At 44.9% G+C, this 22,772-nt stretch overlaps 1 protein-coding gene across 1 annotated transcript; it reads left to right on the top strand.

Annotated features, from left to right (window-relative positions):
• Window positions 1-26: 26 nt before the first annotated feature.
• cfap107 (cilia and flagella associated protein 107) lies at window positions 27-14,325 on the top strand. Its single transcript, XM_059951863.1, has 4 exons — window positions 27-237; window positions 3,236-3,346; window positions 5,992-6,166; window positions 12,573-14,325. The coding sequence occupies exons 1-4, from the start codon at window positions 97-99 to the stop codon at window positions 12,707-12,709; spliced, it is 564 nt and encodes a 187-aa protein (XP_059807846.1). The 5' UTR covers window positions 27-96; the 3' UTR covers window positions 12,710-14,325.
• The last annotated feature ends 8,447 nt before the right edge of the window (window positions 14,326-22,772 follow it).

A 22,772-nucleotide genomic window follows, 5' to 3' on the forward strand; every position in this document is an offset into this window, starting at 1 on the left:
GGAAACAGTAAACAAGGTGGGTGAACATGATACACTGTGTGTGATACTCTGCCAGTGAAACACGTGTGTGCGAGGTTTAAACACACAGCGCCGGACATGGCGGCCCCAGCGACCTACCCTCGGACGCTTGAAGACCGATTTGCCCCCGACCCTTTGCCATCAACACCCAGCTGGAGAATTCAACAGCACTACCAGAACAAGGTGCTGGTCGGCAACTGGGCGGAGGAAAGGTTAAAGGTAAGCGGGTGGGGTCACACATGGACTGGGAATCAGTCAAAAAAAAAACGCTGAAACGTGTAACAGTAGAGAATGGGACTTGTAACAACTAATGCAAGGGTCAGGGAGCAAAAATTACTTCCTCTTTAGTCCTGTTCTATTTAATTTACCCACTTATTCCGTTGCCCGTATTTGAAAGGTACATGGTTCAAAGTTCACAGTACATCTGTTATCAAAGTTATGTATGAATTAATAGAACCTTGGGATTCGTCTGCCTACCAGCCACAAAACAAGAAACCGGAAAGATCTGTCCCGAGAGGCTGCCTGGCCTGCTGAGTTCCTGCAGCGGTTTTTTTGTGTGTGTTGCACGAGAGACTATTCCTCCATGGACCACAGCTTCATCCTGAATGGGAGTGTGCCTTCTGCAAGTACAGTTCACCTAGGTCTCTCCTCAATCTCCAAATACTTCACTGTCTAGATCAGGGGTTCCTAACCTGGGGTCCATGGCATAATAAAAGTTGGGAATCCCTGGCTGGCCTAGATGGACAATGGTAGTAGATCCCTGGGGATGCCACCATCCCCTATCCCACCCCAAAGATATATCCCCAGTGCTTCATTGTTGCTGGGTTTATATCCTGGAACTGCCCACCCGCAAGCTCCTCCACCAGGTTTGGGAAGAGAGCTGGTTCACCCTCCCATTCCCAAAGGCAATTGACCTTGAGGGATGTTGGGGGTCACTGTGCATCAATAAATTGGGCATCTTGTGGCCGCCACCTGCCGGGAGCCCAGTCAGGTATGTGGTGGGCAGCAAGGGTCCAGTGTGAGCAAGCCGACTCCCGTCAGGAAGAACCGGATTGTTATCACCTCTTCTCACAAGCTGGATGGCTGGGAGCAGTAATTTTCCATTCTGTTTATCAATAAGTGGTGTAATTATGCATTTGAACATTACTGAAATACGAACAGCCCAGGCAGAAAGCAGCACTCATCAGGCTAGAGAGTGGGTGTGAAAAGGTCACTGGGCAGGCCGTTACTTTCTACAATGCAAAACCTAACGTCGTGAATGGCTGTGACTCTCAGGTGAGCCCAACACCTTTCGTGCTCGCTTTGAAAGGGAGATTAAAACTACTGTACGCCTGTGTGAACCCCTGCAGCATCTGGTGACCCTGTGGGTTTTGTCTCAGAGGCTGACGCGGAGTATTGGGCCCTGACGGTGTACCCTGTGAGGTTTATAAACCTGTGCCAGCCAGCTGGCGGGAATGTTCCAGGCCGCCTGCTTCGGATGGGTGACGATCATACCAGTGCCCAGGAGGAACAGGGTGAGCTGTCTCGATGACTATCACCCAGTGGCAGTCACATCTACTGCGATGAAATGCTTTGCGAGGTTGTACTGGCCAGAATCAACTCCTGCCTTAGCAAGAACCTGGACCCACTGCAATTTGCCTTTCACCACAATAGCTCTACGATGGATGCCAGTCACTGACTCTCCACTCAGCCTTGGATCACCTGGACAACAGCAATACCTAAGACAGGCTGCTGTTCATTGACTACAGCTCTGTGTTCAACACAATCATACCCTCAGTTGTAATCAAACTCCAAAACCTGCGTCTCTGTACTTCCTTCTGCAACTGGATCGTTGACTAACACAAAATCCTGGAGGAACTCAGCAGGTCCTATCCTATCAGATTCCTTTCTCTCCTGCTTGCCTGGGTTCACTTAACACCTTCCAGCCATCCTCCTCCCCCTCTCCCCACCTTTTCATGCTGGCATCTTTGCCCTTCCTTTCCAGTCCTGAAGAAGGGTCTCAGCCCGAAACATCGACTCTTTATTCATAGCATAGATGTTGCTTGACCTTCTGAGTTCATCCGGTATTTTGTGTGTGTTTCCAGCACCTGCAGAATTTCCTAAGTTTATTCCTTGACAGTCAGTGCAGATCGGAAATAACATCTCCTGCCTGCTGACGATCTAACTGGCTCACCTCAAGGGTGCTTATCCCAGTGCTTGACTCTCTCCACACCCACAACTGTTGGGCACAAACGCCATCTATAAATTGGCTGAGGACACAGCTATTAGCTGATTTTCAGAGGGTGACAAAGAGGCATACAGGAGCGAGACAGATCAGCTGGTTGAGTGGTGTCACAATAATAACCTCGCACTCAATGTCAGTATGACCAAACAATCGATTATGGACTTCAGGAAGGGGAAGTTCGAGGAACACACTCTGGTCATCATCAAGGGATCAGCAGTGGAAAGGGTGAAGAGTTTTAAGTTCAGGAGCCTGAAGGCACATGCTCAATGTTTCAGGAACAGCTTTTTCCCTTCCACCATCAGAATTCTGAATAGACAATGAACCCATGAACACTGCCTCATTATTTTATCCTCTCTCTTTGCACAACTTGTTTAATTTAATTGTTAAATATACTTAATGTAATTTATACTGTTCATTACATATTGCACTGCACAGCAAAACAATAAATTTCGGGACATATGCCAGTGGTAATAGATCTGATTTTGATTCTGAATATGCGCCAGCACCTTGGCTTGATTCTATTGTGCTCTCCCTGCAGATGTGAACAGAGCCACCAGTGCAGTTGGACACTCTTAGTAATAATAATTGTTTTTTTCTCAGAAGGTGGGCATCACTGGCAACACTGATGTACATTGCCCACCCCGAGATGCCCTTGACAGGGCAGTGGTGAGCTGCTTTCCTGAGTCACTGCAGTCCTTGTGAGTGTGCTCCCTCAGGATCAGGGTGGACTTCCACCCTGAGGTATTAAAGGAAGTATTAAAAGCCCAGCTCAGGGTGGCACGTCACTCAGTGGCAGTTGGAGCTGATGGTGTATCCTGGGAGAAGTCAGGCGCGTTGGAGATGACATCAGGGAAACTGTGGAAAATTGTGTGGTATATCCCGTGGAGATGGGGAGGATGGATCTGTTTTGTGGCGGATGAGGTACGAGTTAAGTGGGCAGCATTTCCACATTGTGTCCTTCTACTGAAAATCCCAAGTGCATTTTCTTTGTAGTTTATCAAGGGGACGTGCCTTGGGATCACCACACACCAAGCCGACTACAAGCCGTACCCGTTTGTCTCACCGGACTTCAGAGAGAAGGTTTTGATAGAGCAAAAACACAAGGTAAGAAAGGCAGATCTGTTGGGAGGAATGGTGCTGCCTTTTCTGAACCCTGATAAATGTCCACATCACAGAATGGTTCCTGGAGATGTGGGTCTTGTTGATTTTGAGAGCCTGTAGATAGGGAACCTGTTTTATCCTTGTTACGCCCGAGGAACCAAGCCTTTGCTTCCTCCTCATGCTGAAAGGCTGGCTTATGGTACCCTAAGACCATAAAACATCAGAGCAGAATTAGGCCATTCAGCCCACTGAGTCTGCGTTGCCATTTCATCATGGCTGATTTCAAAGCTCAGAGATCAAAGTAAATTTATTATTAAAGCACATATGTGTCATTCTATACAACCCTGAGATTCACTTTCTTGTGGTTCACAGAAAAGCAACCCCTCACCTCACTCCTCCCTTCTCCCTGTGACCTTTGACATCCTATTAATCAACATCTGCTTTAAAAATGCTCAGTGACTTGGCCTTCACAGCCAGTTATAGCAATGACTGTACAGATTAACCACCCTCTGACTGAAGAGGTTTCCCTCATCTCTGTTCTGATGGATGATCTTCTGTTCGGAGGCTGTGACATTCCCACTATTGGAAACACCCTCCCCACGTTGACTCTTCAACATTGGGTTGGTTTCAATGAGATCCCTTCCTCATTCTTCTAAACTGCACTGAGTACAGGCCCAGAGCCATCAAATGTTCTTCAAATGAATCCTTTCACCCCTGGGATAATTCTCATGAAATGCCTCTGGAACCTCTCCAATACCAGCTCATCCTTTCTTAGGTATGGGGCCCAGAACAGCTCACAATACCCCAAATGCAGTCTGACCAAAGCCTCAGCATTACATCCTTGCTTTTATATTCTAGTCCTCTTGAAATGAATGCTGCCATGCTTACCTTACTACTGACTTAATCTGCAGGTTACCCTCTTCCACTCTGCTTGATGACAATGGAATTAGAGGTGAGGTTATCTTGTACAGTAGATCCTCCCCTGCTTTTTTGAGGGCCAGAGTTTCTACTGCTGCTTTCCCTGGGCAAATCTCCACTGCCTCCTCTTAAACAGTGCAGTCCCGCAGGGTGATTGGTTGAGGTTGCCGTAGCGTGGGGTTGGTATCCACTAAAACAGGAGTACCCAACCTGAAGTCCACAGCCCCTTTGCTTAAGGGTGTTGGTCCACAGCATAAAGAAGGTTGGGAACCCCTGCAGTAGAAGCAGGAGCTCTGGACTTTGTTCTGGACCAGGACACTGAGGGCAATTGAAGTACCTGGGATCTCGCCAAAATTGGTTGGTGCAGCGTATGCACAGGGAAAATAATAGAACCGTTTATTTTCTTGGCCTTCAGGGGTACCTTTATCCATTTACACATCGGCATTGCACAAAGCGATTCCCAGCTGGTGATGTTAAGTGTAGAATGCCACTCTATCCCACTGCTGACACTGGGGTTCCTTGGCTTACACCCAGCACTGTACAGATCAGCAAAGCACTCTGCATCTGTGCTCACTGGTCTACTCACTGGCCAGAACTACTGGAGGAGAGGACCGGTGTCAGTCAGGGTCATGATATGTCACAAAGAGGAAAACCTGCCTATTTATACAGGCAGATTTGGTTGCAAGATGGGCCAGCAGTAAGGCTGGGTTCGGAATGCCAGCCTTCCCAGCCAAGTTTCATGGAGATGAAGAGCTGGCACCCACCGACCTCAAACATCACCCCCTGAGCTTGTGTGATTGTCACATGGGGTATTCCTCATCTCTGACCTGTTCAGATATCAGCAGCCAGTTTGCTCATGCTCCAGGATTCTGGTGCCTGCAAGACCGGTCACTGGGACCACCAAAGCCTGGTTGCTCATCGCAACACACGCAAAATGCTGGAGGAACTCAGCAGGCCAGGCAACATCTGCGGAAAAGAGTACAGTCAACCCTTGCCGAGAGTCTCGGCCCGAAACGTCAACTGCACTCTTTTCCACAGAAGCTGCCCGGCCTGCTGAGTTCCTCCAGCATTTTGTGTGTTGCTTGGATTTCCAGCATCTGCAGATTTTTTCTTGTTTCTGGCTGCTCATTGGTTGGTCTTGGCAACCAAGATAAAGAGGGCCCAACTGTCAGGCTCTCTGATCCTCTCCATTGCCCATCAACCATTCACTCCTCCCACTAGCTCCCTTCCCCACCTCCCTCACTTTATTTCCCACTGTCCTCTCTAACCAGTTTCCATCTTCACCCCTTTGTCACTTCCACCAATCAACTCCCATCTTCTGAAATTCCCACACTCCTCTTCCTCATCGGCCCATCACTCCCCTCATTTAGATCCACCTATCACCTACCAGGTCCACCACTTCCCCCCACTTGTTATACTGGCTATTTCCCCAGAAGGTGGTCTCAACCCAAAACATTGACTCCATAGTTGCTGCCTGACCCATTGTGTTCTCTCAGTGATTTTGTGTCCTTAAATGGGCAACAAATTCAGTAAACCAATGGAACTATTGATAAAAATGGATATAATTCTGGAATCATTAAAATATCAGTTAAAAACTTGGGAATCCCTAACCCAAGGACAGGATTTAAAGTACTTAGTTACTACGAAGCAAGTGCCCAAGTTTCTGATTAATATTTTCTTAAGCTGCCATTGAACAAAAAGATAACCCTAATGATTTGTCTTTTTTGTAGGGTGTACCTTTTTCAGTATTATTTTCTCATCACGACATTCCACACTCTTGGTATCTTGTAAGTCATTACGACGAAGTTATCAATAAACGTCCAAACCCATGTTTGCCTCCCCTTCGTAAATGGGATAGGAGAAAGCTGAGTTGGCTCCCAGAACCAACAGATCGCCCACTAATAGGTATGTATTTTAATACGTATATGTATAAATCAGGCCATAGCTTTCCTAAGTTTCTCCCCGCCCTTCCTCTCCTGTTGATAGTTGCCCAGCAGTTGTATTGCATGATGTTATCTTTTTTAGCATTTTAGGAATGAAAACAATCTGGTCTCCTAGGAATGGACAATTCGAGAAATTTATCGTGACAGTTTAGGTCACGATGATTACGATTGACTTCCTCGCCATGGATGCTTTAGTGCTAGCGGGTGATGTATGAGCTGGAGAATGGGTATTCGAGGTGGGGTTTATGCGTGGAATAGGCTCTTCAGACCTTTTGAGCTAGGCTGCCCAGCAATCCCCCGATTTACAATAACCGATCAGCCTACCAGCCGGTACGTTCTTTCAACCGTGGGAGAAAACCAGAGCACCCAGAGGAAACCCAACAGTCACGGGGAGAACGCGTGAACTCCTTAAAGGCAACGTCGGGAATCGAACCCGGGTCGCGTTGTCCTACCACACACAGATCACATACCCAAAGCATATCTAGAGAACTCACTTCCACCTCCAGTTCTCCGAAGAGCAATGGAATCCCATGTGCCATTCCCTCTCCTTATTCCACTGCACCCCTGCAGTTCACTCCCTTCCTCATGCCCATCAATGTCCCTTTGATCGTTTTACTGTTTGCTGATCGCCGATCCGGACATTAACCATATATCCCTTTTTCTCTTACTTTGCCAATTCCCCATCCATGCTGATATATTACCACCTTTCTACTTTGTCAATCTACTCGTGTTTCAATCAGATCAGTTCCCATTCCTCAAAATTCAGAACATGAGCTAGTGTAATGAATGCCTTAGACCAGCGGGGGCGCCAGAGAGTGTTTGAGGTGTTTAGAATCCGAAACACAATCAGGTTTATTATCACTGGCGTATGAGGTGATATTTCTTAATGTGTCAGCAATGCAATACAATACACAGTAATATAGAAAAACAGAGAATTACAGTAAGTGTGTATGTGTGTGTGTGTATATATATGTAAATAAGTAGTGCAAAAAAAGAAATATTGAATTGACTATTTCTTATATGCTTCACATATATGATGAGTAAAAATCTTTAAAAATCTTTATTATGTCTCCATCTGAATGTGAAAATTACAGTAATTTGCAATCAATGGTATTGTACAGAAAGCTGTACAACAGGACAGTCAAATGGCTTAGACCTACTAATGTGTCAGTGTGAATTAATCAGTCTGATGGCCTGGTGGAAGAAGCTGTCCCGGAGCCTGTTGGTCCTGGCTTTTATGCTGCGGTACCGTTTCCTGGATGGTAGCAGCTGGAACAGTTTGTGGTTGGGGTGACTTGGGTCCCCAATGATCCCTCAGGCCCTTTTTACGCATCTGTCATTGTAAATGTCCTGAATAGTGGGAAATTCACATCTACAGATGTACTGGGCTGTCCGCACCACTCTCTGCAGAGCCCTACGATTAAGGGAAGTACAGTTCCCATACCAGGCAGTCAGGATGCTCTCAATTGCGCCCCTGTAGAAAGTCCCTAGGATTTGAGAATTCATAGTGAAGTAGTGTTCATGGATTCAATGTCCGTTCAGAAATCGGATGACAGAGGGGTAGAAGCTGTTCCTGAATGGTCGAATGTGTGCCTTCAGGTTTCTATACCTCCTTCCTGATGGCAGAAATGAGAACAAGGCATGACCTGGGTGATGGGGGTCCTTAATGATGGATGCTGCTTTTTTGATGCACAACTCCTTGAAGATGTCTTGGATACTATGGAGGTTATGATGGAACTAAGTTTACAAGTCTCTGCATCTTACTTCAATCCTGTGTATTAACACCCCCTCACCCCCATACCAGAAGGTGATGCAGCTAGTCACAGTGCTCTCCATGGTGCATCTGTATAAATTTGCGAGTGTTTTTGGTGACATACCAAACTCAAACTTTTAACAAACTGGTTGATTGAGAGTTGTTAATTGTTTAGAGTTCCTTGTGTTCATCTCGACTGCCTTGCTCTTTGTAATGCGGTCTCCTGGTGCTTTCTGCTTAAGCTTAGTATATTTAGTTGGCCTCGGGGGATTCTGTGTTATTGTATTATTTTAGCAAATGCCCGATTAGCGCAAGCCGCGACGTGCTAGTCTTGAGAACGTTCCATCTTGAGTTGTCGCTCGGCCGAGCTACCGACTTGGGTACCAATATTGCTACCGCTGTCTGTAAGCAGTTTGTACGTCCTCCTGGTGACCGTGTGGGTTTCCTCCCACAGTCCAGTTGGCAGTCATTGTAAACTGTCCTGCGGTTATGCTCAGGTTAAATCGGGGGATTGCTGGACTGTTTGGCTCGAAGGGCAGGAAGGGCCTATTCTGTGCTCTATCTCAATAATAAACAGCTTGTCTCTTTAACCTTCATTTTAGGGTTATTCTGCTATCACAGGCATCAAATCTAGTGAGGCTTTACTGCACTCCCTCTGTCACAAATTTATCTTTCCTTACACAATCGTCCAGTTGTGGCCTGACCAGCACTGCGTATAATTGGAGTAAGACAACTCCATTCTTCTACGTACAATTTCTTGCAACAGAGGTCAAACTCCCATTTGCCTTCCTAATTGCATCTAAACTTTCAGTAATTCATACCCAGTTTGCTATGAACACCAGCACCTTTAATCTCACCATTTACAAACATATCTGCCTTTCTGTTCTTTTACCTCATGTTTTTCCACATTATATTGTCCGTTCCCTGAAATCACTGCATTCCCACTCCCATACTGCCACCTGGTGTTGAGTTTTATACGGAGAATGTCATTCATTGACTCTCAACTACACACAGTAGTTGTAACTGGTTACAACTCCAGTTACACACTTGTAACTGGAGTTTTTCTTCCCAACTTGTTTCTCTCTTTGCCAGATCCGATGAAGGGCCTTTGACCTAAAATATTAACTTTGTTTCTCTGTCCACAGATGCTGCCTGACTGCTGAATGTCTCTGGCATTTTCTATTTTTATTTCAGATTTCTAGTATCTGCAGTTTTTATTTTGATTTTCATTTAGTCCTTAAGATAACAAGTGCACCTGCTGCCATTGGCCAGCATGAACTGACAAGAGCACTTCACTTCTGCCTAACATTTACTTCTCAGCAGAATTCGGCACCAACCCTCACCGGTAGTACCCCGTCTCTGCTCGGAAATGCCACGCAGGTGGAGAGGAAGAGGGAGGCAGCATGTCCTCACACCTAGATATGTTCTAAGCACAATAAATTCTGCCGATGCTGGAAATCCAAAGCAACCCCCACAAAATGCTGGAGGAACTCAGCAAGTCAGGCTGCATCTATGGAAATGAATAACCAGTCAACGTTTCGGGCCAAGACCCTTCTTCAGGACTGGAAAGAACGGGGGAAGACGGCAGAGGAAAGGGGGGGGGAGGGGAAGGACGATAGAAGGTGTTCAGTGAAGCATGTTGGGTGAGACAGATAAAAGGCTTGAGAGAAAGGAACCTGATAGGAGAGGCCAATTGATCTGATGGACCATAGGAGAAAGGGAAGGAAGATATTGTACTAAAGCATCCATTCTGGTATTAATATCACAGAGGCTAATGAGATTAGGTTCTGTGGAAACGGAGTAGAGGGAGTGCTGGCAACAGTGGAATGCAGTCAACGTTAAGATAAAGGAAAACTCGTGTGGCAGCCACACAGTTTGTAGCTGGGAGTCATAGAATGGTAGCCTCCGTATAAGGCCAGGGGGCAGTATGGGAGTAGGAATGCAGCGAGTTCAGGGGTTCGGCCCAACCTCAGGAAGCGGGCAGAGAGAAGCCACATGGGAATACCGTGTGGAAAAATGTGAGCTCCTCTGCTTTGGTCAAAGGCCTGGGAATTAGATTATGTTGGCAAAGGGGGAGGTGACAAATGTGCTGGCGTTCAGAGGGAGCTGGGTGATCACTGAATCTTAACATGCAGGTTCAACAAGCGGTTAGGAAAGATAACCTCTGTTGCCAAAGGATTTGAGTACACGAGTGGAGATACATGAAATATTATATACAGATGTGGTCCCTTTAATGAAGGAATGATATATTGAAGTCAGGGGAGTTGCAGTGAAGGTTAACCAGATTGACACCTAGGTTAGCTAGTTAACACAACATTAAAGGTTAATCAGAGAGAGTCCTGCATTCCCTTGAGTTAGAGGAATATGACGTGATATGCAGAATTCTTAAAGGATTGGCAGGGCAAGGGAAGGGGTACTATACATACGTATGTAACACTTACCCATCAGGCTGGTATATGTCTAGGGGAAAAGGAGATCCAGCCACTCACCAACCCCACCTCCCGTACACGCAGGTGCTGTGAGAATCAAGTTTATGCTACGCATACACACACCGTATCAAACTCACACCAAATACCGTTACAGAATACACTTTAAAGATTTTACTAAAACTAAAAGAGTACTATGCAATACAATATATATGAAGGAAAAGAAAATAAAGTAAAAGGCGCCAGTTTATCAAAGTTCGGTCAGTTTAGTGCACATCGTTGGAGCTCAACCATCGAATCATTTGACCCCCCCCCCCCCCCCCCGTCACTTTCCTCCGACCTCCACGTCCATCCACCTGGGACCACCCCAGTGATCGACTGAGCAGTGCAGCACACGTCCACCTTCCTCGGCGTCTTCATCCCAACTCCCCTGAAAAGACCGCGAAAACCCAGCTCCACCCAGCTCTCAGACCCACAAGACAAAGTAACATTCCTCATTGGTCAACAAATGAATACAATCCCAATATCAGCAAGTCTAAAGCTAAACAACTGCGAGAGAAAGCACTCATCATACAAAGAAGCATTTCTACTCTTAACAAAACAAAGAAGCCATTTTGATTAACATACACAGTACATTGTACACATATTTGTGTGTGTGTGTGTGCGCACGCTAAGCAAATGTCAGTATAAATGTACCATTTTCAGATTAGCAGTCAGTAAATGCAAAAAAGATGAAACAACGTGTGGGGTACGGGAAAGTAAGGGGGAATTTCTCTACACAGGGCTGGAGAGGGGAGCAAGATCCCTCATCCTCCTAGGAGTAAATGATCTGTGCATATCTACTGCACCCCTAATACCTGTTCTCCAGCTCGGACTATTACATGGCTGACACACACTGGGACACCTTACCAACTTTAAACAGGCAGGTCGCTGATATGCTAGTCACTGGTGGGCAGATCTTTTAGTGAATAATTGGAGAGAATGGGGTACAAGGGGAATATGCTTCCGAATGAGTGGTTCAAACAACAGTAGGTTGGAACAGCTGACCCAATTGATCTAAAACCTATAATCTCCTTACTACACATGATACATTGGGATGTGCAAATGGCAGAATATCAGAACCTCAAGGTACAAATCACTGGGGATAATCAACTGCCTGGGACCCTGCCCAATTGCTTACTCAGCTATCAGCCATAACAGAGGGGAAGAAGCAGTTCCATTTCTGGAACAGCTTCATCCCTCTCCACCATCAGACATTTGAACAGTCCATGACCCCATGAACTCGACCTCACTATTTTGCTCACTTTTTGCTCTTTTTTATTATTTTATATATTTCTTGTTATAACTTACACAAATTTTGCGTGAACTGCCCTGTACTCTCCTGCAAAACAGTGACTCCCACAGCATCTGTCAGTGATAATAAGCCTGATTCTGATTCAGATTTAATAGCCTCCACCATGGGGGTAGTGTGCTGTACCAGAGCATAATTTGCTACTTGCAGCAGAGCTCACGGCATGGCTCCCTGGGTCCATCAGGCATAACCTTTGCTGAAGCTGTTAGCCTGGAGCCGAGGTCAAACGTGGGACTGGCCTGATGGCATCGTTTCCAGTTTTCTCCACTGTTCTGCTGGCAGCCATGCCTTCAGCTGCCTGGATGCTAAGTTCTGAAGTTCTCCCCATGAGCTTCTCCATCCTCTGTCCTTTCACACAGGGCAATGTGATAGTGTGGTGGTTAGCATGATCACCTGACAGCGCCAGTGGCGGCTGCCTGCTGTTTGATTTCACACTCTCTCCACGACCATCTGGGTGCCTCATTTTCCTCCCACGTTACAAAGTTGTATAGTCAATGCTGGTTAGGATTAGTAAATTGTGGGAACGCTATGTTGGCGTTGGAAGTGTGGCGATTCTTGGGGGCTGCCCCAGCGCGATCTTTGGACTGTGTCGGCCATTGATGTAAAATGATGCATTTTACTGTACGTTTGGGCGTTTCTATGTAACGTGTGACATAAAACTAATCTTTATGAGGCCTTGCAAGCCACTACTTTCTTTCTGCTTTTGCTTGCTTGGCTGAATGTTTTAACCAGCTCAGTATCAGTTTTTGTTTTGTAATTGCTCATGGGACCTAACAATGCCATGTAAATGTAAACTATAATTGCAGCAGAGGTTGATTTTGTGGTTGCTTTTTTTCAGCTCCACCCACTAACTTCGGCCTGTTGGAAGAGAAGATAGCAAAACTGAATAAATGGAGGCAGCACAATTCCTCCATGTACCAGAGTGTCTACAGCCTCTCCTACAGACCTCATTCTGTCACTCCGCAGAATAAATAATCAATCATGATGCTCATTGCAAAGACTTGCTCCAATTAAGCAGCTTGGAACGATGACTGAATTCAGCCATTACACAACCACACCTAAAAACATGGAGACGTTGTATTAGATGGTCCTTGGCCATAACAGCACCCATACCATAGAACCATAGAACATTACAGCACAGAAACAGGCCTTTTGGCCCTTCTTGGCTGTGCCGAACCATTTTTCTGTCTAGCCCCACTGGCCTGTACCTGGGCCATATTCCTCCACCTGCAAAGCTAACAATATCATGAATGACCCCACGCACCCCTCACACAAACTCTTCTCCATCTGGCAAAAAGTACTGAAGCATTTGGGCTCTCAGAGTCTAGACTGACATATACATAATTTACTATTCTACAGGTAGTCCCTGAGTTACGAACGTCCGACTTATGGACAACTTGTACTTACAAACCGAGGAAGATATGCCAATCTTAAGTCAGATCGCAACGCCATCCGCCATTTTAAGTCGGATCATGATGCTGTCCGCCATTTTAAGTTGCTGCCGTTGACGCTGTGTTGAGTCTGTAACTTTGTATTTGGCTTACATTTTTCTTAGCAAGATTCACCCTGACCCCATCCCCCCCCGTTCTGGTCGGCTGGTGGCGCAGTGAGATCAGCGCCGGGCTTGAGAACGGAGGTTCCCGAGTTTGATCCAGTGGCAGACCGCTCCCATGCCAGGTTGATGTCGAGGTCGAGTTACGAGCTCCACATCAACCCGGCACGGATGGTACGGGAGTCACTGGAAAAAAAAGCACTGCCACTTCCAGTTTAAATTCCCACTCGGAATATTGTGGAGGATCAAATACCCAAACCCAGCACAGCCCCCACTTGTCCCATTTAACCTGGCTCAGTGCGGTGGACTTTAGGACCCAGGGAATTCAGTGCGGTGGTCCTTAGGATCCAGCGGACCTCGGGAGCCAGCGCAGCTCGGGACCCGCCGCCTGCAGGGTTTCTGTTCCATTGACGGGGAGCGATTGCGATTGAAAATAAAGTGGAAATAATAAAGCGTTTGGAAAGAGGTGAAACGCCATTGGTCATTGGAAAAGCATTAGGCTACAGTCGGTCAATGATCGGAACAATTTTAAAGGATAATGGATTGATAAAGTGAGAATAATGGAGCATGTGAAAGGCCCTGCCCCGATGAAAGCTACAATTATTACTAAGCAACGCAGTGGTTTAATTATTGGAATACATACATTTCTTAAATGTTTTATATGCATAGAAAGGTAAAATATGTACTATATTCTAAGACAAACATTTGACTAACTGACGCTAAATAATACCGGATGTACTTGTTCCGACTTATGTACAAATCCGACTTAAAGACGGGCTCAGGAATGGAACTCGTAAGTAACCGGGGGACTGCCTGTATTGTAGTTTGTCCTCTACTGTGCCTATTGCCTTGTTTATTAATTATTGTACTGCCCTGCACTGTTTTATGCACTTTATGCAGTCCTGTGCAAGTCTAGTGCAGTTTTCATGTTGTTTTACGCAGTCTAGTGTAGCCTTGTGCTGTCTGACATAGTCTAGTTTTGTGTTGCTTCATGTAGCACCAGGGTCCTGGAGGAACGTCGTTTCATTTTTACTGTGTACTGTACCAGCAGTTTATGGTCGAAATGACAATAAACTTGACTTAACTTGACTTGAATGACCTTGTGAAGAAAATTCATGAACACCTATCAACAAGATATATCTTGGAGAAAAAAATGCTGACTAAACTGTTGCCTCTTAAGGCATGTGCTGTGTGTGTTCATATTTCTGTCCCTGAATTTGGAAGGGGATATGACAGAAATCCTTCTCACCCCTCCCCCGTCGTTTCCCTCCAGCTGTTCACAAACACGCCTACTCCTGAGGGATTGTGAGGGTGGATGTGAGATATTTCCTCCCATTGGAAAATTTATATTTCGGTGGTGTTGAAAAAAGAGGGTCGCCAACCTTAAGACAGAGCTGGGACAAAATACTTTCTGTCAGAGGACTGTGCAGTGGAGGCAGAGTTATCATATGTTTTTAAGACAGGATGAGATGAGCAAGAGGGTGAAAGGTTACTGGACGCAACTAGGATGTGTAGCAGAGGTCACTGTTATATCGGCCATAACCGTTTTGAATGGTGGAGGAGGCTCAGTGGGTTATGCCTTCTAGATTTATATGTTTGTGTGGAGACACAAGAGACCGTGGTTGCTCGAATATGGACAATAGACAAATTGCTGGAGGAAATGAGGGGCTGTCAGACAGGCACATGAAAATGCAGAAAGTGGAGGGATATGGGCCCTGTGCAGGCAGAAAGGTTTAGTTTAACTGGGTGTTATTAATTATTTTGACACATCATGGGCCAGAGGGCCTGTTCTTGTATTGTACTGTTCTAAGTTCTATGTTAACTCAGTACATGAGGCAGCATCTGTGGAGGTGGAGGGTGAGTCAGCATCAGGACGAGGGGAGAAGGCAAGAGAGAGGGGTGAGCAGGTGACAGGTGGAACCAGATGAGGGGGGGTGGAACTTGGTGGAGGGGGTGAGGGGCGGTAGAGCTGGGAGACAGTGGCTGGTGGGTGTTAGGTGGATGAGAGACAAAAGGTGGCAGATGGAGCCAGATAGTTTTTGTATAGAGTGGTGAGTGGCCGTAGAGGCAGGTACATTAGGGACATTTAAGAGACTCCTAAGTAAGCACATGGATGAATGAGAAATTGAAGGCTGAGTGTAAGGGAAGGGTTAAGTTGATCTTGGAGTAGGCTGGAAAGTTGGGACAAAGGGTTTGTACGATGCTGTACTGTTCTGTGTTCTAGTTGGAGGGACGGGAGAGTGGAGGTCAAGACGGAGGTTGGATGATGAAAAGTGAAACTGGAACAGTGGAGGAATGATGGGTGGATGGAGCTAGCGTAGGTGGGGGGGGATCACTTCGGTGTGAGTGGTTGGAAAAAGTGAGGTGTACAAACCTGGATGAATCAGAGGAGAGAAAGGAACACTGGGGTGCAGAGTGCCTGATGTTTGATAGCCCATTCAGTGAGCACTCCTCATGGGAAACCTACCACGTGGGTTTTCAGGGAGTGTCGGAGGACAGAGCCAATGAATGGAAAAGTTAACATCTGCTGCAGTTCACTCGTCTGATTACCTTTGTGACTGTAAACACAGTCACCAGAGAGACACTGACGCTGGTGGATATAGACAACTTTATTCAGCAAAACAAGTGGACGTCATACTGGAGATACTCTTGGAAGAAGAAACCTCTCTGACCCAATAGTACATGACATTTCTATATGCTAAATATCAAATTTAACAGCAGGACCATTCTATAGTTGCAATGCATCTACAATGCTTCCTTTGAATTACATATGGTTTTCAAACACCTCCATCTTTGTACCAACACCCCAGACACCCAAAATGAATGTTAATCACCATTGTCTCCGGGCTGCATTCATGCACATTCAGACATCTCAGGTCAGTGGGGTGTTTCTTGGTTTGTAAACGACCCCAGTCTGCAGCTCCAAGAACACCATGGTTCTGGGTGCATCTTAACTTCAACCTACAATCAGGTCTGAAGAATGGTTGCTGTTGAAATTAATATTTGCTATAGACCATATCTCCAGAATATACCCTAACAATTACCATCCAGCACTGGGCCTGTTTTGGTTGTTTAAAACCAGGAGTGTCTTCATTGTTCGATAACAAGCCATTATTTTCAGCCACCGTAAATGGGAGGCCCCTCAGCCATCTTTACCCTGTCTTTTGGAAGTTAGCTAAATCCCAGCCTCAGCATTATTTTTTACAATTTATCTTCAGTCATTTCCAATAAAACAATCTGAATGATTATTGTGTGCTGAATATTTTGCTGTGGTGAAGATGTGTGCGTGTTGTCGGCTGTTAATGCGTGAGGAAGATCCAAACCAGGCTCGCCTGTGGGTAAAGGTGATGTGCAAATGACATACTGGAAAGGTCAAAGATCTTCCTTCACATTTACACGTAGCAGGAACTTGCTGTGGTGTATTGGAGTGATGCACAACAAAGATCGACATTCGATAAATTATAAAGAATGATCTACATAAAACAAACTTCAAGGTTAAAGTATAGATATGGAATAAAATGTTCATTAATACATAAATACCATCGTGTATTTAGCATATAAAAAGTGTTTTAACATCTTTACAGGACAGTGTGCAGTGATGGGTGATAGGTCGACAGCGGGTGGCTAACTTGAATGGTTGATCTGATTAACTGCCTGGGGGAAAGAAACGTTTAAGATGGTGCGCTGTTTTTGTTTTACAAGCCTACAGTGCACTCCCGAGGGACCTTTAGAAAAATGTAGTTGGCTGGGCAGGTAGTGCCTGCAATTGTATTTTTTCTGCTTGCGTCTTTGACCTGGACACACACAAGTCCTGTGGTGATGGTAAACCGGAGCCAAGGGCTGTAATAACTTGACCTGACGATTCGCTGTAGACTCTGTGCATTGCAAGAGGATGCTGCACCAAATCAGACAGTATCGGCTATGTGGGGATGCTCTCTATGACGGCAGTGTGGAACTGCACTGGGGGAAGATGGAGTTTTATCAGCGACCACAAGAAGTACATCCTCTGCCAGGCCTTCGTGTTGATGAAGGAGGAATAGTTCTGTGAGGTAAGGATGGCCAGGAACCTGAATGCTGAAAGAGTGCTAACAGTTGTTGATGATGAGTGGGTGGAGAGATGACACATTTCTTCCAATTTAAAGATTCACCTCCACACAAATTATTTGTTTCCATTTTTCTTAAGAAACTGACAAACAAGTAGTTTGCTTTCTGTTTTGTTTTCCCATTCTCACTGTGAGATACTGGTTTACATTATTCTAACAGATCACTTGGGCTCCTGTCTCAGCCCTCACCCTCTCTCCTGTACTGGCCAGACCCACTCCCCTCTCAACCCTGCTGCAGCGTTTCAACCTAAGACATCACCAGTTCCTACCCCCCAATGATGCTGCTCAGCCCCCTGAGTTCTTAGCTGTTGATTCTTACACTTCTGTTCATCGAAGTTATCTAGTTATTGGTCAATGCAGATGTCGGGCTTAGGAATCTATTGCAAGAAAAGGAAAATCATATCATAAGTGGTGACCTTTAGATGGAATCTCTTTTCTACATAAATCTGATGTTGTCGTTACAAAAAGGCATGATTTACTGTAATTTTCCATGAGAATCAGACTGAAACTGAAAACTCAACATGATTTCAGCAACGTGCAATCAATCAGCAGGGAGTCAGCCCCTGTGTTGAACTTGTTGCGCAAATTATTAAGAGAAAACTCCGAGAAGAACTTGGCTGAATGGCCGCATTATGCCTGAGAAGGAAAGTGTTTTCTTCCAACACTGGGAAGGAAAGCAAAAAACAAATCTTTTGCTTCCCCAACCAGTGTGGGGCAGCAGTATCAGCACTGACATTGAGAGAGGGTCACCAACATTAAAATAGGGAGCCTGGAATTATCTTGGAAAAAGTGGTATAATTTCAATGGACTTCAGGAGCTGCTGGCTGCATTGAAGATTGCAACTTCAAAATAAAGTATAAACATTCACTTGTAGTGCCTTTCAGATTGTGCCAAAACACTTGACAATAAAGTACTTCAGAAGTCTGTGAACTTGTGCAGAGTGAACTTTCATCCAAAGAACTGGAACAGATAATCAGGATGATAATTTCAGTATGGCAGATTGAAGGATGAATGATTAGTTGATCTCCAAGAAAAACTCTCTTTATTTTTAAATGTGGCAGGCTTAAGGAAACCCCCAAGAAATTCTACACATACCTGAAGAGCAGGAGGATGACCAGAGTGTGGGTAGGATTGTTCAGGGATAGAAGAGGAAGCATGGCTGGAGTTGGAGGATACTTTGCTTCCATATTCAGCAAGAGGGACCTTGATGACAGCATAAAACCGGCTTATATACTGGAATATGTGAATGTTAAGAAAAGTGATGTATTTGAACTTTTGAAAAGCATTAAGATAGGCCCCGGGCAGTATTGGGATCTATCCCCGGTTACTATGGTCAGCGAATGCAGCTATTGCTGTTACTTTGGTGATGGTCTTTGCATCTCCACTGGAAACAAGACTAGAACCAGAAGATTGGGATCAGGCAAATGTTATTCCTGTGTTCAAGAATAAGGTAACCCTGGGAATTGTAGACCAGTCTTATATCAGTGGTGAGTAAATTATTGGAGAAGAGTCTTAAGGTCCAGCATCTGCAGGTTTTCTCTTGTTTCTCATTTATATCTCTTATGTTTTTGAAAAAAAAATATTGTGTTCTTTATCTTGTTGTGTTTGCTGGTACTGCATCAGACCCAGAGTTCCAATGATTTTGTTCTCCTTTACACCGGAAATGATATTAAACACAGAGGCAGGATTTAAGAGCTTTTGAAGAAACGTAGCCTAATAAGGGATAGACAGAACATGCCTCACAAGACTGATTACATTCTTTGAGGAAGTGACAAGACAACTTGCTGAAAGTCGAGCTGTGGATGTGGTGCATATAGATTTGAGATAAGGCATTTGTCAAGGTGCCTCATGGTAGGGTGATACGGAAAGACAGGAGGCATGGGATCCAGGGAAGCCCGCCTGCATGGATTCTGAATTGCCTTACTCACAGAACGCAGGGGTGGTAGTAGATGGAATGTATCCTGCCTGGAGATTGGTGACCAGTGGTGTTCCGCGAGGATCTGCTCTGTAATTTTTATAACTTACTTGGAAGTGGAATGGTGGATCAGGACTTTTGCAGATGACGCTAAGGTTGATGTTGTTGTGGACAGTGTAGGTGGCAACATTGTTGGGATGGAGAGCTGGGCTGAGAAGTGGCAGATGGAGTTCAGTCCAATAAAGTGTGAAGCGATACACATTAAAAGGTTGAAATTGAAGGCAGAATACAGGGTTAATGACAGGATTCTCAGCAGTGGGGAGGAACGGAGGAGTCCACGTCCATAGATCCCTCCAAAGAGATGTGCAAGGTTATTGGATGGTTAAGAGGGTGCATGGTGTATTGGCCTTCATATTACTCAGATGATTGGGTTCAAGAGCATTCAGGTAATGTTGCAGCTCTATAAAATTCTGGTAAGACTACACTTGGAGTATTATGTTGAGTTCCGGTATCCTCATTATAGAGAGGAAGGATGTGGGAGCTTCAGAGAGGGTGCAGAGGAGATTTCCCAGGATGCTGTCAGGACTAGAGAGCAAGTCATGTTAAAGGAAAGGTTTAGATTGATGGTAGAGTAGGTTAAGAGTTAGCACAACATCAAGGGCGAAAGGGCCTGCTCTGGTCTTTGTACATGATCAGACTTTGGAGCAGCGGAGAAGAATAGCAAGGGCTAAAATGGTAAGTAAGATAAACCAGAACATGGGTGATAAAGGAAATGGTTACACACAGTGCTTCAAGGAATTTATTCAGGCTGCTGCCCCTGATAAATACATCGTAAAATGTACATCTTTGATGATGGCAGGATGTTAGACCGAAAGCGATAATAGTTTGGTGTTGTGTTGACAGTTACCGAAGTGGGTTAGCCAATTCAACAGTTAAGCCACAAGGGCCAGCTCATGTAACAATATCTGAAATCCTCATTCGAAGTTTAAAGTACGTATACGTCACCACTTACAACCCTGAGGTTCATTTTCTTGTGGGTGTACTCAGCAAATCTATAGAATAGTAACTATGACAGGATCAATGAACGATCAACTAGAGTGCAGAAGACAACAAACTTCACATGCAAATATAAGTAAATAGCAATAAATAATGAGAATATGAGACAACGAGATAAAGAGTCCTTAAAGTGAGATCATTGGTTGCAAGTGAGTGTAGTTATCTCCTTCTATTCAGGAGCCTGAAGGTCACTCTTACTCTGAGCCAAAACCTAGAACTACATGAACTAATATAAAATGGTTCAATTCGAAATTTCCTTGATTTTCTATAACAGGGAGGGAATAATGAGATGTACATAAGTAAATTATTCTAAGAAGTCATTGTTATTGTTTGTATACTTATACCAGAATGTTTTGTTAATAATAACACTACTAGTTAATAATTCAACAGTTGATAATAACATTAAATCAGATAACATCACACTGAGTGCCCTGAAGGATTTTCATATTTGCTTTCTGAAAGGTCTCTTATTTGTCACTTTCTCTCATCCATATCCACTGTGACTCCATGTTCAAAGTTCAAAGTAAATTTTATTACCAAAGTAAATATATTTCACTATATCCAATCCTGAGATTCATTTTCTTGTGGGCATACTCAGCAAATCTATAGACTAGTAACAATAACAGGATCAATGAAAGATCAACCAGAGTGCAGAAGACAACAAACTGCAAATGCAAATATGTATAAATAGCAATAAATAACAAAAGACATGAAATAATTTTTATTAACAAAATATACTTTATTCAAAAATAAAATTATGTACAATAAACTATTCAATGACTCTCAATCCTTTACAGACGTTTCCACTCTATCCTATACATTTCCACACTTTTTGCCACTCACGTGGCACTCTGTTGTTTTCATCTTTACACACCGTTGTTGAGGGGGTAAACTCCCCGCCACCCGACCCCACCCAATCCCGCGGGAGAAGAAAGAGCCCTTAAAGTGAGATCATTCGTCGTGGGAACAAGTGAGTGTCGTTAACCCCTTTGTTCAAGAGCCCGTTTGGAGGTGGGGTAGAAATTCGGTGGTGCGGGTCCTGAGGCTCTGGCACCTTCTACCAGTGGCAAGAAGAGGGCATGGCCAGGGTGGTAAGGGTCTTTGATGACAGCGTTGTATGTAGATGTGCTCAATGTGCTTGCTTCCAAAATCGTTCTGACCAGTACTGAGGCAACACTGGTGAGTAAAGGGCAGGTCAGTTGTTGGTGCCATGCAAATTCTGTGAACAAATTTTTACCGAAGGAACCAGACAAAGCAGATCAAACGTTAACATATTCCTTCTGTGCAACACTAGCTTTTAAAAGCGTGTTTAAGCTCATCACTTAATACCTATTCAGTGTACAAAATGCCTGTTCAGCTGCTTGAACAGAAGTGTTAACTAATGTTACTTTATGTGGGTTAACACCCTCATCAAAACAACAGAGCGAAGAAACTGAGACGGGTATATTTTATTCATTAAGCTACATTGCAAAAACTGCGATGTAACTTTGTTATGTAATTACACATACTGCCACCAGAGGGGGCTAATTATGCACCTGTTCAATTTTAATTGCCTGAAAGTGTAATCGAATGAAAGATCTTATTCAGGATTTTACAAAGGAAACTTCGATTTTTTTTTCATGAGCTAGGCAGAAAAGTAACTAATTTTTTCTAAAACATGAGAAAAGCTGAAGTTGCTGGAAATCCAGAGCAACGCACACCACATGCTGGAGGAGCTCAGCAGGTCAGGCAGCCTCTGTGAAAATGAAATGGGAAAAAAAGTCGACATCTCTGGCCGAGACCCTTTTTCAGGACTGTGAAGGAAAGGGGAAGACGCTAGGATAAAAAGCAAGTTGGCGAGCTGGAAGGTGATGGGTGAAGCCAGGAGGGTGGAAAAGGTCAAGGGCTGGAGAAGAAAGAATCTGCTAGGAGAGGAGAGTGGATCACAGGAGAAAGGGAAGGAGGATGGAACCAAGGGGGCACTAATAGGCAGGTGAGAAGAGGTGAAAGGTCAGAGTGGGGAATGACGGGGGGGAATTTGTTTATAGGGGGTAATCAATATCCATCTATATTCATGCTATCAGGTTGGAAGCTACCCAGACAGAATATAAAGAGTTGCTCCTCACCATGAGGGTGGTCTCATCTTGGCACAAGAGGAGGCCATGGATTGACACATCGGAATGGGAAGGTCTATCAGAATTAAAAGGTTTAGCCACTGAGAAGTTCTACTTTTGGCGGATGGATCAGAGGCGCTTGGACAAAGCCGTTCCCCACTTTACAACAGGTCTCACCAATGTAGAGGAGCCACACCGGGAGCGCCAGGCACAATAGACTACGTTGTAACCAGCAGACTCACGGGTGAAGTGTTGCCTCACCTGGAAGGACTTATTGGGAGCTCCCCCCCCCTTGCTTTTGGGGCATTGTGAGGAACCG

Source organism: Hypanus sabinus, chromosome 27, assembly GCF_030144855.1.
Source record: "Hypanus sabinus isolate sHypSab1 chromosome 27, sHypSab1.hap1, whole genome shotgun sequence".
NCBI lineage: Eukaryota > Metazoa > Chordata > Chondrichthyes > Myliobatiformes > Dasyatidae > Hypanus > Hypanus sabinus.